The following is a 16,512-nucleotide window of genomic DNA, read 5'->3' as shown; positions in this document are numbered from 1 at the left end:
TATAAATATTTATTGAAGTAAGTTTAAAGGTTTCGATATTTACAAAACAAGCTCTTGTCTTTTAATGTAGTTCAAAATTTTCATGTTAAAAAAAATTGTGCCAAAATCAATTTCTTTACTTCAGAATTTATTGCAATTCTTAATGAAATCATCCTGTTTCTCATCCTCAGAAGGAATTTCAAATTTCACATTCATAGTAGTGTTGGTTGAGCACGTGTCAACAGAATGCGAAGATTCTGGCTCTGAATAATGCGCAGAATCAGTTGCTAGACCAGGATAACAGCAAAGTGAAACATCAAGTCCAGTTGTCTCAAGAGAATGTTTAGAATTAGATGACAAATCAAGAATCGTGGTTTCTGGTGGATGTCTGAACCTAGGAGGCAAATCAAAACTTGTTTCAGGAGAATAATTAAAGTGAGAAGGCATATCACTTCTTTCTGTTTCGGGAGAAGGTTCCGACAAATTAAGACTAGTTGCTTCTGTGTGATGCTTAAAGTCAGGTGGAAAATCAATTCTTTTTGTTTCAGGAGGACGTCCAAATCCATGAGTCAAATCAAAACTTGTTTTTTCAGAAGACTGCTCCAAATCAGAAGGCAAATTGAGTATTTTCGTGTCAGAAGAGCATTTAAATTCCGAAGGAAAATCAAGTCTTGATTTTTCAAGGGAATGTCTAAATTCAGGAGACAAATTGAGAATTGTTTTTTCAGGAAAACATATAAACTCAGAAGACGAATCAAATCTTTTTGTTTCTGGATGACAAGCATATCTAGTAGGAGGCAAATCATGTCTTGTTGTTTCGGAAGGACAAGAATGTCTGAATTCTGGGGCAAAGTCACGTCTTGTTGATTCGGGAGGACAAGAATGTCTGAATTTTGGGGCAAAATCACGTCTTGTTGCTTCGGAAGGACAAGAATGTCTGAATTCTGTGGGATAGTCAAGACTTGTTGTTTCATGAGAATATCTAAATCCAGGAAGTGATAGTTTCTTTGGTTCTATACAATTCATACAACATGGATAATTTAAATTATCCGGATGCTGGTAAAACCGGGGTAAGCCTGAATTGCCACAGTTGAAATCCCGAGTAAAATACAGTGCATTATGGGAGTGATGTGGGTAAATTTGTAATGGTGATGGCCCTGAAAAATATTGTTTCTCCGGCATCGGAATATAGTATGGCTGACACATATTTTCATAATTTAGCATGTTAGGAGAGTTGTGTGAAAGATTTGACGAGGTACCCTGTGATATCGGCTCCTGGCAATAGAACCGATTTGACGAAGGAAATTCGGCAAAACTATCTCTTTCGGGTCTTTTCGTGTGCATATAATCTAAAAGAAAACAAAACGCAACGTGTTAGCGTAACAACTCATAGCAATTTAATAAATAATTTTTTTAGTATTTATATTCAAAATATAATCAAAAATCAAGTTATCTTGAGTTAATTCCAAACACATGACCATTATAACAAACAGCTTTCTGTACAGTTGCTGACTAAGTTAGTTCTGAAAACGAATGCTGGCGTTTATTTGTGATAACAGAACGGAAACGATTCGACGTTGTTATAAAACATTTGTAGTAATTTAACAGATGTAAGTTAACTTAAAGGCGAACAGTTTGGAATTGCACACTTTTCAGAAAGAAGAATCAAGAAAGGGGAAGATAGATTACAATTTTATTTTAATAAAAGAAACTATTTCTGCTAACTTTTTTTTCATAATGAAAGCACGAAACTTAAATGATAAGCAAAAATCTGAACTTTGCTGTAGCAGCGATACTTTTCAACTTTTCGCCTCAACAATTTATCAAAGACAGTTTTTGGAAGATCCTAAAAGTCGACTCATAAGTTGAATAAAAATGAACAAAAAATTTTCATCTCATCTTAATCGTAGATAAAAATAACTTTCATCTTCAACCAGATTTGTAAAATACTTCGGATTATTAGGAATGTTTTAACCAACAGCATAAGTGTTATAACATTTGAAAATGAAATATAATATAACTTAATTGTTAACTTGTCACTTATATTATTTAAAAAATTAAATATTAGTATTTTATTTTTAATTTAATATGAATATTACTATTAAAAATTCGTTCATATGAATGGCATGTCTATGCAAGTAAAACATGTGTCTAATTTCTTTATCCAGTGGTTAGAACTAATTAGTTAACATATCCTTTAGTACTCTCAACAAGCATACTTTGAAGTACTATTAGTAACTTACAGTATGAAAATCATTTCACTCATTTGATATTTATTCTGCGTTAATCAGACAAAAGAAACAGTGCAACAAAAAAAAACGAACCACCCTGAATAACTATTGATCTAATGATCAGACGATCTTAACGTTCTAGGACTCAATCTTAATGGTTCAAAGGGAGCCCCACAAATATCGGGGGTAGCCGCAATCTGAGAAATATGGTCCCAATAGTTTGGTCAGGAGAGCTCTTTAAAGTTTTCGACCATTTAATGTTAATTTCACCTTTTGCGTATCTCGCTATACCTCGAGAACTTTTTAAACGAATTGAAAATTTTTTAAATAGAATTATAAAATTCGTTAATCCAAAGATAATTTCATGCAAAAAATGACTTTCAGTAAAAATTTATTATTATTTTATTTAATAATTGTATTAAAATTTTTAAATTGTAAAGTGTACACTGTTTTACATTATTTTGGAGAATATAATTTTACGTAATGGCAAAACACATAAATTTGAGCAAAATCGGTTGAAAAGTTACCGAGAAATCGAATTTTAAATATCTGCCTTTTTTAAAATTTAATTTCTTAGGAACTTTTCAACCGACTTTGCTCAATTTTTTTATTTTACCTTGTAAAATTATGTTTCTTAAAATGATGCAAAAAATTTTACACCTTTCAATTAAAAAAATTTAAAAACAATAAATATTTAATAAAAGTTAATTTTAGCATGGAATTATATTTGATAAACGAATTTTATAATTATGAGCAAAATGTTTTTTAAAATTCGTTTTAAAAGTTCTCGACATACATTAAATTACGCAAGAAGTAAAATTAAGGGGTAAAGACTTCGGGGCGCTTTCCTGATCAAATTATTAGGACCATATTTCCCAGATTGCGGCTCCCCCCCCCCATATTTTGAGGATCAGAAATCCGAATCTCTCGAAAAAAGAGATATGTTTATTCAGAGAAAGTACGTTTTTTTGTCCAATTTCATCGTTTAAAATATCTTCTGCACTTACAAATCAGCATATTTGAAGTCCTCCTCTCAAACAATTAAGATTAAGTCCTAAAACGTGAAGATCCCACCATTTGATCAAAAGTTATTTATTTTCCGTTTTTTAATTTTGCGCACTGTACACTGTCAAAACTGTGGTGTAATTTCTTTCCAAATTCGGTGTTGAACGAACCAAAGAATTGTGTGAAAGAAAAAGTTAATACCATGTCAAGAGCTTGTATCTGCTTTGGAGCTCTCCTAATCAAACTATTGGGACCATATTTCCCAGTGTAGGGAATTAAATTTAAACATCAGCCATGACGAATGCTTACACAAAGCTCACGTGCATAGAAAATTTCATTTTTTTTCTCTTCAAAACCCTCTATTTTGACACAATTAGTTATAGTTGTTATATTGTTTGCATTCGGATTCGAGATTACCTGGATTTGTCACTGTCTTGCACGTTGCTAAACATATACTGAAACAAAAGTTCGCCATTTCAAAATACAAATACATCTAACTTTAAAATTGCGTAATAAGGATATTTACATATGAATTTTAAAGAACTTGCATAATTTTTTTTAACTAATTGTGTCAAATTATTTCAAAATATTTAGTTTCTATCCGCTTCTATTCTGTTAAGTTTAATTCAAATTCGTCTTAATATTCCCTTTGCTATGCGCAAGTTCGATTTACAAACTAATTTGACACAAATTTACATAAATTTAATAAACTAAAGCTTAGTGTATGTATGCATCCTAAATTAACTGTTCTTATATTTAACTGTTCCGTAAAAATAACTTAACTTATTCTTTTGTGTATTTCATTTTACTGCGTTTAAAAACTTAATGTTACTGGATACCAAATATAGGGGAAACTACACTGGTTATCATAAATTAAGGAAAAATCACAAAAATAGCGATAACTCTTTCAAAAGTAAGCCAAACCGTGCAAAATTTGCATATGTTGTCCACTAAGAGTAGCTGAGTAAAATTGCAATATGCAAATTAGTGGCGCTGCACTCGGCTTACGTCATCTGCCTGGAGCATAAAAGTCCAAGTTTGAGAGAAAGCACACAAATTTTACTGTGATTGCGACATTGAAAATCTGAGATAGCCAATTCGTAATAATGACCTCTAGGCATCATTTGCCTGAAGAACTACGATGGAGAGCCATCGGGAGACTAGAGGCAGGGCAGAGTCAATCAGAAGTGGCCAGATGGCTAAATGTGAGTCCATCTGTGGTTCATAGACTTTGGAGGCAATTTCAAACCACAGATTCGGCATCTAGGAGGTTCAGTCAAGGACGGTCAACTGTTACGACCAGTGCCGATGACCGATATTTGACATTAAGTGCACGCAGGAATAGAACCGCTACTCCGACACATCTTAGATCCTCTCTTGCTGCAGCCACCGGAAGGTTGGTGTCAACGTCAACTGTGCGCAGAAGGCTCCACGAAGGTGGTCTGTATGCGAGACGACCAGCCATTTGCGTGCCGCTCACATCACGCCATAGGAGAGACCGTTTGCAGTGGGCCCGACAACATGTCCACTGGACGTCAGATCAATGGAGGCCTGTTCTCTTTACGGATGAGTCCAGGTTTAGTCTAGAAAGTGACAGTAGACGTTATTTGATATGGAGAGAACCTGGGACCCGTTATCATCCATCAAACATCCGTGAAAGAGATGCATACGGAAGAGGCAGTGTCTGTGTTTGGGGAGGCATATCCTTAGGAGGGCGCACATACCTCCATGTCTTTCCAAGGGGAACCGTGAATGCTCAGGTTTATCGAGACAACATCCTTGATGCTTATGTGCGCCCATATGACGGGGCAATTGGTGATTGCTTCCTGTTACAGGACGATAATGCAAGACCACACAGAGCTCGCATTGTTGATGATTATCTTCAACAGGAAACAATTACTCGCATGGAGTGGCCAGCTCGATCCCCGGACTTGAATCCTATCGAGCACGTTTGGGATGCTCTAGGGAGGCGTGTATCTGCCATCAATCCGCCCCCTCAGACCCTTGCCACGCTTGCAACTGCTTTACAAGAGCAATGGCTCTCACTTCCTATTGAACTGATAGACCGCATAATTGAAAGCATCACACATCGCTGTTTGTGCTGTATTGCTTCTAGAGGCAATCATATTCCATATTAAAGGTACTTTTTCTATTGCAAACCGATACTTCCAATTTGTTTATTTTATACATGTGCTAATTTCTATACTACTATTAATGTCTGATAATTTCTTTTTATGTTGTTTAATACCTTACTATGTGTTGTATATTGTGGGTAAGTTTCATAAAATTCCATGTGTAATTTCTTGAGTTATCGCGATTTTTGTGAATTTTCCTTAATTTATGATAACCAGTGTATTTTCGGATTGAACGAAATATTCCTTTTGTTTCATGACACCAAGAACTGTCCTTGATAATTGATTACATCAAGAATTATTTCTGGTGTTTCACTACAGTACTTTTGATGTAAAGTAGTAGACAAAATTTGAGCTTTACGATACACTAAAATTTTATAAAATCTCATTACTCGAGATATAAATAAAAAAAACTTAGTATAAAGTACCATTCTCATACTAAATTAGCTCAAAATCATACCTTGTGGATAGGCTTCATCCCAATGGGGCTTAAGAATTGGAGGGGAAATACTGTCCTTTTTGCTTCTAATTCCTTTTAGATTCGCCATGGATGGATCATAAACAGGATCTGGGCTACATTCCGAAGATCTGTCACTGGATCGGGGAGATTCCAGGATGGACGAAGAAAAACTATCACCTTCTCCCGGGTTTGTAAAATACTCAGGATTGTTAGGAACGTATTCAGATGTTGGTGACCTTTTAGCATACTCCTGAATCCATTTTTCTAAAGAACATTCAACAATTTATAAATTTAATAGCATGAGCAAATAACTCAATACATATCTACTATTGGGTTTCACAAGCTTAGTTCATAACCTCTTCAAAAGTTTCTTACGTTTTCAATAAATGAAGTAATGAAGTTCAAAAATGAAATTTCAATAAATGAAGTAAAATATTTCTCTACCCTTTAAAATTTTACTATGAACTAAGTCTAGCAATATTTGTCTTTTTAAGATTCATATTTTTTGGCAAAAAGTGATAAAAGTGTAATTTGAGACACGAATTCATGTCATAAATTTATAGCCTATCGATAGATCAGTAAGAATATGAGGAGCAGGTATAAGATCTCGAGTGAGTGAATAGCAATGAAGCCATCGAAATGCTATAAGCCGCGCCAAATATTACCAAATTGTACATATCTATTATTCCTGAAACAACTGATTATTAAAAAATGCCTATTCTGTGATTTAATAAAAATGTCACAATTGAGCAACTAAAATAAAATTTTGATTTATTTGGAATTTAAATGTGTCCTTTTTCTATAAGATAATGCGCATTGATTTAATTAATTTTGAATTCCTGCTGTAGGTATACCAACTTACCATCGGGTTAACCATGGGAGGTTATCGTGTTTTTCCCCTCCATGAAATGGACACCGGACTCCCGCCTATCATATCGTAGACTGTCTTGGTCCTTTCTGGGAAGACATCTACTCTACTCCTCTTTTGGTCTTCGATTTTATTCTGGTTAACGGGTTCATAGATCTGGTCTGACTTCATCAGGCCAGATGAGGCTAAGCAACAACGACAACAAATGGTTTGCTAGAATGCTACAATCATTTGCTAGGTATTTTATTCGAATATTTTATTTACTACATAATTTCCATCATTCTCACCAACAACTCTTACCCTATTTATTAAATTTTAGCATTTCTTCATAGTTTCTGAATAGTATGGTCTGAATAGTATGATAGCAAAGACTAGCAAAAGCGTTTGAGTTTGGTTAAGCAGTTTTCTTTCATCAGTCTTTAAACTTCTCGAACTATGACTATCCTATACTTACTATTATTACTAATATAAAACAAAGTATCACACTTAGCAAAATATCAAACCTTCCATGCTTCTTTTCAAAGTAAACGATTTCCTTATGTATATAAATAAAAAAAAACAAGTATATTTTATTTGATTTTCGAAATTTTCAACAAATGTAAGAGACTTCATAGGTTCAGTAATAGCAATTTAAAAATTTCATTTTGTTGCTTAATAAGCGTACATTTGTAACTCCTAAATTGATTTTGCTGGATGAGTGTTATCGATAATGTCAACCTTCATCCATGAAAAGGTACCCCCACAAGGAATTAAGTCCCAGTATTAACTGGAAATTTGTTACTTCTGCCGGCCTTTATCCTATTCATCATGTAGTACAGCGTTTCCCAAAGTGTGGTAGGCGTACCCCTAGGAGTACGGGAACAGTTTAACAGAGTACGCGTTCTTATGCGAAATATCTTGCAACAAATGAAAATTTCAACAAAAAAAAAATATTTAAAAACAAAGCTAGCCATGAAAATTTACGATTACGTATTTTTCTATTGACTATTTTTTTTCAGAGTTAGCAGTTAATAATTAGTGGTGTCAACAGCCAGTTGTGATTTTTAAATTTTGTGCAATTTTTTTATAGTAAAAAATACGGTCATTTTCTTATTAGTGATACACAGCGTTACGAAAAATTTAGAAAGGGTGCACAAAAGTCATAAGTTTGGGAAACACTGACGTAGTATGTTAAACTTCGTGGTAGAGCTTTGCTGTTAGCTACCCACGTAGAATTGAGTTAACATGTCCTATATACTAGTGAATTAGAATTGAATAATTGTAGTGGTAATCACGCTACAAATGCATGAAGGAAAAAAAATTGCATACCTTTCTTTGGTTTCTGTTCTCTGGCATCACTGAAACGAGAGGTCTAAAAATTTTCAATAAATTACTATTGATATAAATTAACTTTAAATCACTAACAAACTAAATATTTAGAATGTTTGAAAAAAAAATAGAATAAATGTTACAAGGTGAAAATGTTACAAGTATCAATGTTTTCTCTAACAAAACTCATAACCATACTCTTTTGCATAGCGCAATAAAAACGTCAAGCATATTTTCTTAATTTTAGGAAAATCAACTTTTTAAAATATTGCATTTAACGAATACAAATATGTAAGTAGAATGCATAAAAATTGCATTATATGGACTTTTTAAAAGCATGTATTTCAATTACTGATTTCTTAGAAACTTCATTGAATTCGGAAATATTGGTCACTTTTGACAGCTACAAATTTGCAGTGTTATCCTAAAGAAAGGAAAATACGATGAAAAATAAAAACAATTAGATGCGTATGTTTGCACCAAAAAATATTAAAAGCAAATTTTTTAGAAATATACTTTGACTTGAGTTTCAAATATGCCAGTAAAACGTGCATACATTTAAAAATTATGAAATAAGGGTTAATTAAATTGATCTTGAAATTAATAGAAATCAATAGTATTGAAAGTTAATCGAAAAAAAAACTTTTTTCTTCTTTTTTACATATTGCAAGAAACCAGCAATCAGAATAACAATCTAAGTAATAAGTTTTGATTTTCTTTACAGCAAAACTCTTATCATGATAAAATGCAGTTTAAGAAAAATATATTTTAAAGAACAGAAATTAAAACCTATTCTCAGTTCTTTATGCTATCAAACAAATGAGGAAAAAGAAATAAATTTTTAAAAATACTTAGTGTAATGTTGCTTGATTGCTTAGAATAAGTATGTACGACAAATAAAATTTTAATTTTGTAGTATTTATTTTGAAATACATTCACTATTTTATCCATTTTCTCTCAAAATAATATTTAATTTGCAATGCAATAACATTAAAAAATGCTTCATACTCATTTAAATTTTTATAAATTGACATTATGTAAGCAAAAAAATTCCAAAAATAAATATGTTGGTGTTGTTACTTATACTACTTGCCAATCTTCTTCAGGCAGAATTCGAACACCCGTTCTCACGAACAAGAGCCCAACATCCTCAAGTCCGAAAGTAAATATATACTAATTTATCAAGGTATTACGATAGTAGTATGTAAGAAATTATCAATATAATCCTTTTCTACCAACTTATTGGATTAACAACAATGAATTTTGCACATTTGACTTTATATTCGTAGTTAGTGGTCCTCATGAATCATACTAAAAATTACATAATATACAGTTTACCGAAAATCTTACGTTTTTGGCCAACTTTCTTTCGATTCAGACAACTCTGCGACAGTATTGTTATTTGAATGAAACTTTAAGGTATTCATAGCAAGGATGGATAGATGAGTTTTAAAAATGACTTTCAATTTTAATGGACAATCTAACTAATTTTGATGCTTTGCGTTATACAAGCCTTAGTTTGGAGCTGAGTTATATATTTTACGCCATAACTGATTTTCAGTATGATAACATATTTATAATTTCCGTATCAAATGAAAACGAATTATGAATGAAATTATGAATAACTAGCGAAATCTTTTTAAAAAAAAAATAGTACTAAAAGCTGTAATAATAAAGTGAATGTTTTGATTTATTTTACGCTTATATATATATATATATATATATATATATATATATATATATATATATATATATATATATATATATATATATATATATATATTTAAAGCAGGGGGAAATAAACGCTGGTACGAAATAATGTCTGGACAAGCTAATTGTATTATTAAGGCTTTAATTTTTCGCTTTATCAAACGATATGAGCATTGCATTCCATTTTACATATTTCGAAGGGATTTTTTTACACCAATGCCTTTTAAACTCATGATTTCATCCGTAATCGTTTGCATTCTTGAAAAGACGCGTTTGATGTTTTACAGGTCACTTTTAACGTCATAGTTATTTAATGTTTTGTGTACTAGAATTTGAAAGACAGAGAAATCGATTGTCTGAGATGGCTGGCTGCTAGTACATGATCGAAGTATTCCCCCATTTGGTAAAAGTACATATTTCGTGGAGAATTTTTTGCACCAATGCCTTTTAGATTCATAATTTTAACTGCAATAGAGAAGTCAAATTTTTAAATAGTTAAGGTTTAATTTAGATATAATTAATGATGACAGAAGAGAACTAAATTAGTTTTTGCAAACTTTTTCTCAAACAAAGGCTGATTTATAAAAGATATTCTTATACTTACACATATACACCAAAGAGCCATTACATTATGACCACCCTCCATCTATAACAATGGGCTCGCCCAGGTTTTCATGGTTTCTCGCCCAGGAACAATGTTTTCATGGGGCACATTAGGACCCATAATCCTAATAGAACAATCACTGACGTCTGTAAGCTACTTGAACATAGTTGCAGACCAGGTTCACCCTTTCATGGCAACAGTTTTTCCTGCGGGGAATGGTGTTTACCAACAGGATAATGCACCATGCCATAAGGGTCGAATCGTCGTGGATTGGTTTGAGGAACATTCCAGTGACTTTCAAGTCATGTCTTGGCCCCCAAATTCACCTGATCTTAATCCAATAGAGCATTTGTGGTCCTACTTGGAAAACCAAATTCGTGCTACCACGCTACCCCCTCGAAATGTGAGGGAATTGCAGGACCAGTTGGTGAGCACTTGGTACCAGATACCGCAGACTACCTATCAACACCTTGTGGAATCAATGCCACGGTGGTGCTAGTAGTTTTGAGGGCTAAAAGTGGTCCTACATGTTATTAGCAGGGTGGTTATAATGTAATGGCTCTTCGGTGTATATGCTCATTACATATTTGTAAAATCTTAAACAACAAAAATCCAATAAAATTTAAATAGTGAACATTGTAAGCATTTGGATACCTGTAAGCGAACATTATGTAAATTAAAAATAACAATATTTGGCGATCTTTCTATCTATTTTTCATCTATCTCCAAAGTTAACTTAAAAACAGTACCTGCGATTCCATGCTTGCCTTTTCCACTTCATTGTCCCCACTTCGACGCAAAAGAGCTCTTCTTGCCAACCGTTTTGATTTTTCCAATCGCGCTGTTCTAGGGCAGTAGACATAACCTGTAATAAAGTAACATTATTATAATTAGTTGTTACAATCTAGATAGTATTTATTTACTAGCTGAATACAGATTCAGCTAGTTAATAAATGGGGAGAATAAAAACGGTAGTAATCAATAAATCAGTACTGATCAACAAAATCATGCACAAAATTGAAAGGTATAATCTGGTATAATTAATAAAGTTAAAGTAATTCCAATTATTTATTTTTTTAATCTTTATTTGATGCCCTTCCTGGTGTATTTGCGTTATAAAATGAAGCAGTACACGTTTTTTTGTTGTTCATCCTATCAACTGTAGTATTCGAGACCATACATGATATTTCATACATGATAGTCAAAATTACCAAATATATCAATATAATACTTTGTACCTATGTTGGTATATTTGATCTCTATTGCATAACCCTTCATGATACTCACCATACGTATCTGAAAAAGAATTTTTAAATTTTTTTCATCAAAATATTATAAAATTAAAATTTGAAAAAATTAATAGAAAAATTACCAAAGTTTGTTTTACTTAGAATTAGTCCAGTGGGCTACAAAATTTACGTAACTTTTTCAAAAATATAAAAAAAAATTCGAAAAAGAAAAGAAAAGTGTTAAAATGTAATGATAAAATGTATAATAGTTTTTATAATGCTATTATGCTTCAATTTTGCAAAGTTTGCAATGTAAAAAATGTCTGTGAAGTAGGTCAGTTATGATAAGTCGGTCAAGTAAGTTAAGATTTTTAGTTAAATAGGTATATATTGAACGGGACTTGTTGAACGTTGTGTTCAAGAAAATAAAAGCAAAGAATGATAGAACATCATTGTTTCCTACACGTGTATAGAAATAATTTTCTAATAAAATATTAAATAAAAGTATAAATAAAAATATATTGTATCAAGGTCACGTTGAGTCCAACCCTTACTATTGACAACACGTGGCTCGACAAAATACTTAACTATTCATATATCGAAGAAATATTAATAAAACATATTTTATTTTATAACAGTCGTTGAACAATTCACTCAATTTTAATTTTACGAGAACCAATGTTCAACTCCGTAGCCTTGTAATTTTGGCCCCAATCCAGAGCAAAAGGGAATTCGCGGATCAATTATTGGTTGTAATTTGCTCTCATTGAAGACTTTATTATGTAACTAATTCGCATTTGTGCTATATGGAGAGGAAAACCACGAAAGTCTCTTACGATTAGGTGGTCGGTGCGAGCCGGGTGCGGAATTCGTATTAACCTGCCATCGCTGGGATCCGAACCCAAGGCACCTCGTTGGGAGGCGAGTGCTCTATCCCCTGAACCACCATGGCTTCAATAAAACATGTATAAAAAGTTGGAGATACTTTTTTGTTTTATGTTATTAAATTATCTGTGAAAAAAAAATTATTACAATAATTTAACCAGAACCGTAATTCCTTTAAGTGATAGTGTACCTGGATATTTTTGCTTATGGAGAAGTTCTAACTGTTTAGCCATTTTGTAGTACTTCTCTTTTGTTTTGGCATCTGTCATTTTCCACGTATCACCCAATAATTTGCTGATTTTTTTATTGTCCTTATTTGGATTTTGACGAGCAAAACCTTTCCTGTGTTCTCGGGCAAAAATCATGAAGGCATTAGGAGGACGTTTGATCTTCGAGTTAGGCTTCAGCACTAGTTCTGACAGGCAGGGTTCCATGTGCTCCGCCATTGATTTGTTTAGTTACAAAACACGAAACCTATTTAATGTCGCTGAAATGAAAGTGATGGAATTAGACTAGGAAACAAATGAACAACAAGGCGAATTGCAGCGAAATTAAATTTATTCTATGAAGCTTTTTTGTTTAAGGAAAATAAAATAGTCACAGTAACTTAAACCTTGAAGTAAAACATCATCTATTGATACTATCTTATGATAGAAAACTGACTAAAATTTAAAGCGGAAAAAAAATTAAATATTTTATGAAATTTCTTTTATTTTTTTATTTATTTTTTTTAAATTTGATAACTTGTATTTTTCCAATTAGATAAATATCATTTAAAGCAATATTAATAATACTTATCCATTTTTTCATATTTTCATGAGTCTAAACAATGCAGAGTGTGACTAACTTTTCAATTATTAAAAAATTAGATCACGTATAGTGCCTTTATTTTTGTTGATGTTTTTCATCTTTTTATTATTAGCATAGAGCTGGCTAGACAAAGGCAAACAAAACTTAATCTAATATTTATGAGTAACTGTTACAATCTATCAAGAGTTATAATGAATTGCATATTATATGCTAAAATTGTTTTTGTTTTTTTCACATGACTCCGTGATTTTAAATTTTAATTTGTTGTGTTGTTTCTTAATTTATTTTTTCCTCGCCATTATTACTATCAATTTTTTCGAAAATGCCATTCTGAATCTTCCGAAAGTTCTTTAGTTAAATTTACTTTTGGAGAAAACTTCTTGTAGAATGCGGTTCTTAAACATAGTGTTTATCAGATTAGGTAAATGAAAGTAATTTAATGCTATATATTTGTCGCACTGAGATATTTATGCCCAAAATGAAGTGAGAGTTAAAAAAAAGAAGAAGAAGAGAAAGACCTTGTACTTATTTTTCACTGCAAACAATTTTTCTAGCGACTGCATTTATTAGGTTCACCTAATTATTAGAGAATTTTTTGTATTATAATTGATATTAGAGAATAATTAGCATTATAATTGATATAAATAATAATCCACAAAAATGCAATTTTTGTTACTCCGTAAGTAGTAAATTTTGAAACATTTGGGAAGAAGACGAGAAAAATTATGTTTGTTGGTAAAAGAGTCTTGGCTGAATCTAAATAAAATGTGCCCAATATTCATAAATATAAAATAGTAAAATTATTCTAAAGTTATTAGAGCTGCTAACTAAACTGATATAATATGAATATCTTAAATATGTAACATACTAAAATTCAAAATAAATAAATAAATAAAGTTTTTTAATGCATCAGAACTCTTGCTTGCGAAAAAAAGAATTCATCGCTAAATTAATTTATTTAAAGGGTGATTTGTAATTAAATATTACGAGAACCTGAAAAGTAAAATAACATTATGTTACTATAGACAAATCCACGAATCTGTCCATATTTCGTAATATTGTTACGATACGAAAGGATTTACATTACATTAACTAATGTAAGAAAAAATACCTGTTTCTATAAATTGTGTTTTTTCTAAAATCGTCTGTTTAAACTAAGATTCTCTTGATTCAAAATAATTTTCTTTCTTCACTCTATTCAAAAATATTTTTTGCGTACTGTTTCGAGCTGCTTAAGTCAACCCAAAAAATATATGTTTTTTAAATTTTTATTATAACCATTTAAAAATATCTACAAATCGAATTGATTTAAAATGCACTTAAGAATTTAAGCAGAGTGCTCCATAATATTATTAATATATTCAGCATCATTTAATTTGTGTAATTTTATGTAATATTATTTAATGTACGTTTTTTTTTTTTTTTTTTTTTTTTTTGTTTCCTTGTCAAAAATGAAAAATTGCCTTTTCAAAACCAGTGAATTCTACACAAAATCATTTATATATACTCGTAAAAAAAAAAAAAAAAAACGAAAGAATGTCCTCACTTTTCTCTTAAGAAAATGATTAAACCAGTGATTCCCAAAGTGGTCAATATCGACCCCAAGGGGTCGACGACAGCCTGCAAGGGGTCCATGTCAACTGAAAAAAAAAAAAAATTGGGGGTCCATGAAATGAAAATGGGGGTCAACGATTGTGGATTTCATATAAGCAGGTCGTAACTTTTAATTTTGGCATTTCATAAATGGAATAATCAGCATACACTGATAGTACCGTATTTACTTACATTATACTTCTTCTTCTTCATAAGCGCAACAGCCTTTCACAGGCCAAGGCTGACTCGCAGAGTTTCCTCCATCTGACCCCGTCCAGTGCGACGGCCCGCCATCGGTTGACTCCCAATAGCTTGAGGTCCTTTTCAACGTCGTCTATCCATCTTGTAGGTGGATTCTGAGGCCGTAGAAACTTCTGTTAGCCATGGAAATTCTGTTATTTATTTCGATTTTCAGGTTGTTGTGGATAGAGATCAAGGTTCCTAAGTACTTGAACTGGTTAACAGTTTCAAAAGAGTAAGTCATTATCTCCAGAGGAGATCGATCAGGAGTTTTATTTGTTGCGATTAAAAACTTGGTTTTTCCGGTGTATCCCTCCGCTTATGTTATGACTACGAGGCGATGTGTGAACAAGCCTAATATTCTATGCAGTTTTGTTATTGTAATTTAGGCTCAAATCTAAACATAATTGTACCATTCATAAGAGCTTTCAGAAATGTATTGATTCTCAGAGGTCGTAAGGCCAAAAAAAATTTTGGAAAGTTAATATCTCATTGTGAATAATTCTTAAGGTTTGCCATGTTTTGTATTTTATGCCTCATTTGGCTACATTTGAATAAAATGTCGCCAAAAATATCTTTAAAAATATCTTTTTAAGTTAGCCTAATTAGAAAATATTCTAGTGATTATAATATTAATATGATAATGATGAAGTTTAAAGGCTGAAAGAAAGAACTCGGTACATGTGAAATACTGCAAAAGATATGATGCAATAATATGATGGCGCGTTTTTTCAATCTGCGGCGTAAAAATATATCGGAAGCAGTCTTGAAAGAGCAATTTTACCACTAGCGCCCCCACCTTTAGCTTTACACGATCACCCATCCATATCTATCTACATTCTACATAATTTACAAGAGTAGCTATGAAGTAAAAATGTCATTAAAATTTAAGTTTTTAGGATTATTTTTTGATATATGAAACTGAATTATTATAAACTAGCAGTTGCCTGCAGCTCCGCCCGCGTACGTTTTTATTTTCTCTGCGTGTAAGGTTTCATTTTGTAACAAAAAAGTATTTTTCCGCTGTAAATTGTAGCCTAGCCTATGTCAACTCTTTATAGCTAGCTAGGCCTCCTACTGTATCTGCGCACAAGATCACGGAGATTTGTTACTTAGTTTTCACGTAAAAACGTAATAAAGAGACCGACAATACACTACTACGGTTTTTGAAATTGTACTTCTTATGCGACTTCCAACAAAGTTGCGTTAAACGTTTAACACTACATTTTTATTGGCCGGGCAATCACGTGGTAGGATCCAGTTTTCCCTCATTCATTTCCATATTGTTTCGGTTCTCATTAGCATAAAAGTCATAAAAGTATTGTTTTTCTATAAATATTCTTTTAGTTTGATTTGATACACATATAATTTAATAGGATAGTATTTTTTATTTTCAAATTTAGTGGATAACAATTGTAAAGAATGAGTGAAATCAATCCCACGGACAATGCGACGGAT

General features: G+C 32.0%; 1 protein-coding gene across 1 annotated transcript; it reads right to left on the bottom strand.

Moving 5' to 3' along the window:
• Nucleotides 1-14,422, bottom strand: LOC107440402 (uncharacterized). The gene is made up of 6 exons (XM_043050620.3): nucleotides 14,333-14,422; nucleotides 12,602-12,898; nucleotides 11,047-11,162; nucleotides 7,984-8,026; nucleotides 5,808-6,071; nucleotides 1-1,328 (listed from the first exon to the last, which is right to left on the bottom strand). The coding sequence occupies exons 2-6, from the start codon at nucleotides 12,855-12,857 to the stop codon at nucleotides 121-123; spliced, it is 1,887 nt and encodes a 628-aa protein (XP_042906554.2). The 5' UTR covers nucleotides 12,858-12,898; nucleotides 14,333-14,422; the 3' UTR covers nucleotides 1-120.
• Nucleotides 14,423-16,512: the final 2,090 nt, after the last annotated feature.

The sequence above is a fragment of the Parasteatoda tepidariorum genome, chromosome 1 (genome assembly GCF_982258835.1).
Source record: "Parasteatoda tepidariorum strain Cologne lab strain chromosome 1, Ptep-v5.0, whole genome shotgun sequence".
NCBI classification, from domain to species: domain Eukaryota; kingdom Metazoa; phylum Arthropoda; class Arachnida; order Araneae; family Theridiidae; genus Parasteatoda; species Parasteatoda tepidariorum.
Note: the sequence above shows the minus strand (reverse complement) of the source record. Positions and strands in the feature narration are given on the sequence as shown.